The 6,627-nt window shown below is 38.5% G+C and overlaps 1 protein-coding gene across 1 annotated transcript; it reads left to right on the top strand.

The window, feature by feature from the left end:
* The first annotated feature begins 2,550 nt into the window (after positions 1-2,550).
* On the top strand, positions 2,551-6,419 carry nr0b1 (nuclear receptor subfamily 0, group B, member 1). The gene is made up of 2 exons (XM_007259392.4): positions 2,551-3,289; positions 5,828-6,419. Exons 1-2 carry the CDS (start codon positions 2,719-2,721, stop codon positions 6,067-6,069), a joined length of 813 nt encoding a protein of 270 aa, XP_007259454.3. The 5' UTR covers positions 2,551-2,718; the 3' UTR covers positions 6,070-6,419.
* The last annotated feature ends 208 nt before the right edge of the window (positions 6,420-6,627 follow it).

The following is a 6,627-nucleotide window of genomic DNA, read 5'->3' as shown; positions in this document are numbered from 1 at the left end:
GATTCTAGGTTATGTTCAGTTGAAGAGACAAAGAGAGCACGCTCAGTCAGACACTTCACTCCTTCATTTCTTTGGTTTTACTTTAAGTGAATGAGCTATTGAGCTCTTAGTATCCTCTTCTGAAGTTTCCATTGCTCCACCAGCTACTTGCGTTCAGTAAAACTGAGCCAGATCCTCTTTTAGAGGCTGTACGTGTGACGTATGTACGCAAAGACACGTGACGTGGCCAGAAGAACTCCCGCGAAAAGCGATCAACACCACAGTTTTTAGAATGAATTCATTAGGCTTATCAGGGATGGCCGTTCCAGCACACTGGTACCATCAAACACAATATTTTGTCCCTTCTCCACTCAGAAATGCTCCTGCTTTCAGTTTAGAAACAAAATAATACGGACTGCCACTTTAAGCTAACTGAAAAGAAATATGCACTAGTTCAAAACGTAGGACCTTTTTCCTGTATTTACTTTCTTGCTCCACACGAGGCAGGTCTGACCAATAAGCAAAGAGAACCTTCTCATGTGGTTTGTATGGAAACAAATCTAACCAAGGAGCCTTGAAAACTTGCAAAGTACATCTTGCAGTTGGGACAGATCAAGTCCAGATCGAGTTTGAATGATTTGGGTCCATACTGAGACCACACCTCCTCTAAAGAGTTATTGGTTGGATTGTTTTACTCCATATTCAAGTATGAGTTTCATGTATAACTTAGCCTAATACATCATCACAGACTGACCGCTTCCATTTGAAATATACCAGTTTTACAACGGAACATTATTAAACAGTTACTTACTGTGATTTTACTTTACAAATTACAACACTTGTGTACAGTGTAGTAAAATATTACTATACAGTCCCAGTTAAAAATTTGGACACACCTTTAATTCAGTGTTTTTTTTTTATTATTTCAAAATGTTCTGTATTGTAGATTAATATTAGTCATCCTAAACTATTTGTTTTACTATATGTTTTATATTTTAGATTATTCAAACTAGCTCCACTTGCTTACACATCTTTGCACATCTCGGCTGGCTTTTCTCAGTCAGCTTTAAGAGATGACTTGGAATGACTTTCAGTCATTTTAAGAGTTACTCTCTTGCCTCTTAATGTGTTTGAGAGCATCAGCTGTGAAGTAATGTTCTAATCCATATTATGGCAAGAACTACTCAACTAAGTAAAGAAAAAATAAGACTTTAAGAAATGAAGGTCTGTCAATTCGAAACATTTCAAGAACTTTGAAAGTATTAAAGTGCAGTCGCAAACACCATCAAAGACGTTATGATGAAACTGGAGTTACCTCAATTGCACAGGATAAGTTCATCAGAGTTACCAGCCTCAGATACAGAAAAGGTATTTTGGTTTTTTAAACACAGATTACTGCATGATTCCTTATGTGTTCCTTCATAGTCTAGACTTCAGTATTAGTTAGTATTTAGTATTTGTAATGTAGACACTGAATGAGATATACAGCTCTGAAACAAAAGAGATCACTTCAGTTTCTGAATCAGTTTCTCTGTTTTTGCTATTTATAGGTTTATGTTTGAGTAAAATGAACATTGTTGTTTTATTCTATAAACTACAAACAACACTTCTCCCAAATTCCAAATAAAAATATTGTCATTTAGAGCATTTATTTGCAGAAAATGAGAAATCACTGAACTAACAAAAATGATGCTAAGCTTTTAGACTTCAAATAAAACAAAGAAAACAAGTTCATATTTATAAAGTTTTAAGATTTCAGAAATCAATATTCGGTGGAATAACCCTAGTTTTTAATCACAGTTGTCATGCATTTTGGCATGTTCTCCTCCAACAGTCTTACATACTGCTTTTGGATAAATTTATGCCACTGCTGGTGCAAAAATTCAAGTAGTTCAGCTTGGTTTGATGGCTTGTGATCATCCATCTTCCTCTTGATTATATTTTAGACTATTTCAATTTGGCAAATGAAAGAAACTCATGATTTTAAAGTGGTCTCATATTTTTTTTTCCAGAGTTGTACATTTTTGACTGGTACTGTACATAAACACAGTATGCAAATATGGCTATTCACTGTATACCAACTGTACCTCTTCACATCACAACTGGTGCTCTCAAACACATTAAGAGGACAGAAATTCAAGTAAGGAACCCTTTTCAAGTTCAGCACAGCTGTAAACTGAAAGCCATTCCAGGTGACTCTACCTCATAAAGCTGACTGAAAATAAATCAGCCAAGATGTTCAAAGCTGTCATCTGAACAAGAGGTGCTACTTTTTTTACGCATATTTTTTATTAACTTAAGAGGTGCTACTTTAACGAATCAAAAATATAAAACATATTCTGGTTTGTTTAACACTTTTTTGTTTACTAAATAATTCCATATGATTTATTTATAGTTTGGATGAGTTTAGTATTAATCTACACTGCAGAACATTATAATATAATGAAAAAACAAAGTTTAAGGTGCATCCAAACCTTAGACTGGTATATCTGTGTATGTGTGTATCTGACAGGAGGTCTAGCTCCCCCTATGTGTGCGTCAGAGCAGAAGTGGGAGGCGTCCAGCCCTGTTTAAAACTCTTAACTCCTCTCCGTTTGGACGGAAGGAAGCCCACCCGCCGCCGTGCATGGAAGTGGTCGGGGGCAGCGAGCAGCGTCTGACCATCAGCAACAACAACAACAGCAGCAGCAGCAGCAGTAGCGAGACTCCTCGAGGAAGCGCGCGCGCGGCGCCGCCAGCATGGCTCACTCGGGCAGCTGCCACTGCGGCGGGGAGCGCGCGCACAGCAGCAGCATCCTCTACAGCATCCTGAAGAGCGACGGCCAGGCCGCGCCGCACGCGCCACACGCGCCCCGCAACCCGCGCCTGGCCGTGTCCATGCACGCGTGCGCTTGCGGCGCCAAGAAGCAGGTGGCCCTGCGCTCGCCGCACAGCACGTGCAAAGCCGCGTCCGCCGTGCTCGTCAAGACGCTGAAGTTCGTGAAGAACGTGCCCTGCTTCCGCGAGCTGCCCATCGACGACCAGCACGCGCTGGTGCGCTCCAGCTGGGCGCCGCTGCTCGTGCTCGGCATGGCGCAGGACCGCATCGACTTCGAGACGGCGGAGACCCCCGAGCCCAGCCTGCTGCAGCGCATCCTCACCAGCGGACAGCCCGCCGAGCCGCGGGACAGCGCGCGACTCCGCGCGCACGCCGGACACGTGGCGCTCGCGGACGTTCAGGCCATCAAAATGTTCCTCAGTAAGTGCTGGAGTCTCGACATCAGCACCAAGGAGTACGCGTACCTGAAAGGAGCCATCCTCTTCAACCCGGGTGAGCAGATCTTTATCCTTAACTATACTAGTTTATACTGTAATGATAAGGAGAAGATATAAACAATAACAGTTACAGCAGTAATATTAAAAAATATATAAACAACAGTAATACTGAAAATAGTAACAACAATAGCAGTAACATTAAGCTATAAACAATAGCATCAATACTAAGGAAAATATAAGAAACCAAAACAATAACAGCAGTAATAATGAAATTATAAACAACAGCAGCAATAATATTAAACAATATAAGCAATAGCAGCAGTACTAAGGAAAATATAAACAGCAGCAGTAATCATGGAAATATAAACAATAGCAGCAATAACGAAATTATAAACAACTATAGTCATAACTGCACTTGTACAGGTTTACAGTATAATATATTTATATTTTTCTATTATAAGTAGAGATGATCTGCATGCACTTGTGAGGACAGCAAGAGTATAAACAACAACAGCAGCAGCAACAATAATGAGAATATAAATAACAGCAGCAGCAATAATAATGAAATTATAAGCAACAGCAGCAGCAATAATGGACAGATAAACAACAGCAGTAATAATACAAATATAAACAACAGTAGTTATAACTGCATTTGTATAATATAGTTGTATTGTTATTAGTATTAGAGATGATGTGCATGTACTTGTGAGAACAGCAAAAGTATTAATGGAAATATAAATACCAACAAAGTGTAGTGTCATTATTATTGTTGTTGGTATTATTATATGTGTGAGGACAGCAGAGTATTAAAGTAAATATAAATGTCAATGACAGTTATTGCTGCATTAATATTAGTACAAAGTCTTTTGTAATTGTTATTATTATTATTATTATTAGTAGTAGTAGTATTACTATTATTAACATTATTATTATCAGAGATGTGCATGTACGTGTGTTGACAGCAACAGTACTAAAGATAACACCACTAAAACAACAGTAGTCATAATAATCCAACAAAATTCAACAACAGCAATATACATTAATATTGTTGTTGTTATTAATGGTGTTGGTGCTGATTGGAGACAATGTTGATGTTTGTACCTGTGTTTGTTGACAACAGCAGCAACAGTGATGATGATAATAACTAGCATCTTATTGTTCATTATTATTATTATTATTATTATTATTATTATTATTATTATTATTATTCGTAGTAGTAGAAGCAATATTTTTGTTGTTGTCTTTATTTGATTAAAAAAAATCCCTTGTTTTATTGTTTATTATTAGAAATGTGTATTCATTGGGTAGCATCACATATAATATGGTTGTTTTCCACTGTCTTAAAATAAAGATTCAGTACTGTTACATTTTTTATACCAAAGTTAAAACATGGTCTTCAGGTCCAACTGTGCCCTTTAAAAGTTGAAAAAAAACAAACAAATATATATTGTTAAGAAACAGTAAATATTAATATTAAAGGTATTTTTCAGCTGATCAGACAAAATGACATTTAATCCAAAAACCTGATTATGATTGAAGAATGAAGTGTCATGTGAGTGATCTTGTTTGGGCTGACTCAAGTGCCTGAAACTAGTGAGTTGTTTCTGGATATTTGACCTGAACTGTGTATGTGGGTGAGTGTGCAAAGGACAGTTAGGCTGACACCTCAAAACTGAATGTCCAGTATGTAGCATGTAATGCAGAAGTCAGCGCCTAAGCAGCAGAGATGAGGCCGGAGGACACATAGAAAACAGTAGTAATCAATAAATGATTTAACTTAATCAGTTAGAAACAGTTGCTGAGGAACCGTTTAACTGACCTTTGCACAGTATGTATGGGTGGGATTTTGGGGATATAAGGTCTTGCAAATGTAAGGATCATTGAACTTCTTCTACTGAAACTCTGTCTGAGTGGAAGGGGTTCCCAGAGCTCTGTTGTAATAAATTGCTAATTTGCTGAAGATCTAAGTATCCTGTCTCTCTATCAACTCTACTTCGGGCTTCCATCAAAAGAATCAAGGGGAACGCACTGGAGCAGTTGAGGGTAGTGCTGTTTTTCCCAACAATATATACTACAAATATAGAACAAATATATTCCTTACTTCCCAAATATGTTTATATGCTTATACTATATACACTCACAGTATATCTAGTTATAAAACACCATGTATCCGTTCTATTTTTGCCATTGTTTTACTTTTTGACATAATCTGAAATTAATGGATCAGTAGAGATGCTTAAAATGATTTGCAAAATATGTTTACATTGGTTTTTATTGAGCAGTCGGTTTTCTGTTGATATTTCCTCTTAATTACATAATGACATCATAATCAGTGTTAGCCTTGGTTCTTCTGAATACATATTGGACTAGTCAACATTATGGTTTGGGACTGAGACTTGTTTCCTATTTGCACTCTGGCAACCCTTTACACAAAAACACATGAATATGTGAAAAATATGAATGTGAAAAGTTATGAAAGTGAAAAATATGAAAATATGGTATGTCTATGCTTATTTGTCATTTTGAGGATGTGATGTATAACCTGTTTAACCCTTCTCTAATGTGTTCTCTTGTGTATGTGTCGTTCTCCCAGACGTGGCAGGACTGCAGTGCCAGCGCTACATCCAGGGGCTTCAGAGTGAGGCGCACCAGGCACTGAATGAATATGTGAAGATGATCCACGGAGGAGACACTGCGAGGTTCGCCAAGCTCTTCATCGCGCTCTCCATGCTGCGCTCCATCAACGCCAATGTGGTGGCAGGGCTCTTCTTCACCCCGGTCATCGGCACCGTGAACATGGAGGAACTGCTGCTCGACATGTTTTACGGGAAGTAGTAGAAGTTTTAGCGGCTCTCCCTCAAACGGACCGAGGCAGCATGTGCTCACTCGCACTCACAGGGACTGCTGGGTGGGCTGCCAGTGCGCATGCACCCTCCACAAGAACGTACTCCTTTTTACACACGCTATTTTTGTACTATAGCTCCCGGACAGTGTTTTTCCTCTTTGCCTTCTGAGTTGAACTCATCGCTGAATCCAAAGTCTGACGTCGTTCCCTTTTGGGAAAATAGCTTTACGCTCTCTCTTTTTGGTTGTTGTTGTTGTTGTGGTTTCTCTTAAGTTCATTAGCTTTCCTGTGTGTGTTGCATTGTGCAGCCGTCTGATGAAATAAACTATTTATTGGAGTATATTTGGATATTTAGAAAATCTTGTAAAAATCCTGTGTTTTTATTCATACCTTATATGTCTTGATTACACTGAAAATACAGTAAAATAAAATAGTAGACTAATATACTAAAGCTGACTGGCTAAGGGAAATGGCAAATGATGCACAGGATGCCTACAGTTGGAACACAGCCTCATGTGGGAGGGGTTGTTTAAGGGTTGTTTTTTGGT

Source organism: Astyanax mexicanus, chromosome 23 (assembly GCF_023375975.1).
Source record: "Astyanax mexicanus isolate ESR-SI-001 chromosome 23, AstMex3_surface, whole genome shotgun sequence".
Classification (NCBI taxonomy): Eukaryota; Metazoa; Chordata; class Actinopteri; order Characiformes; family Acestrorhamphidae; genus Astyanax; species Astyanax mexicanus.
This window is presented reverse-complemented; position numbering and strand designations above follow the sequence as displayed.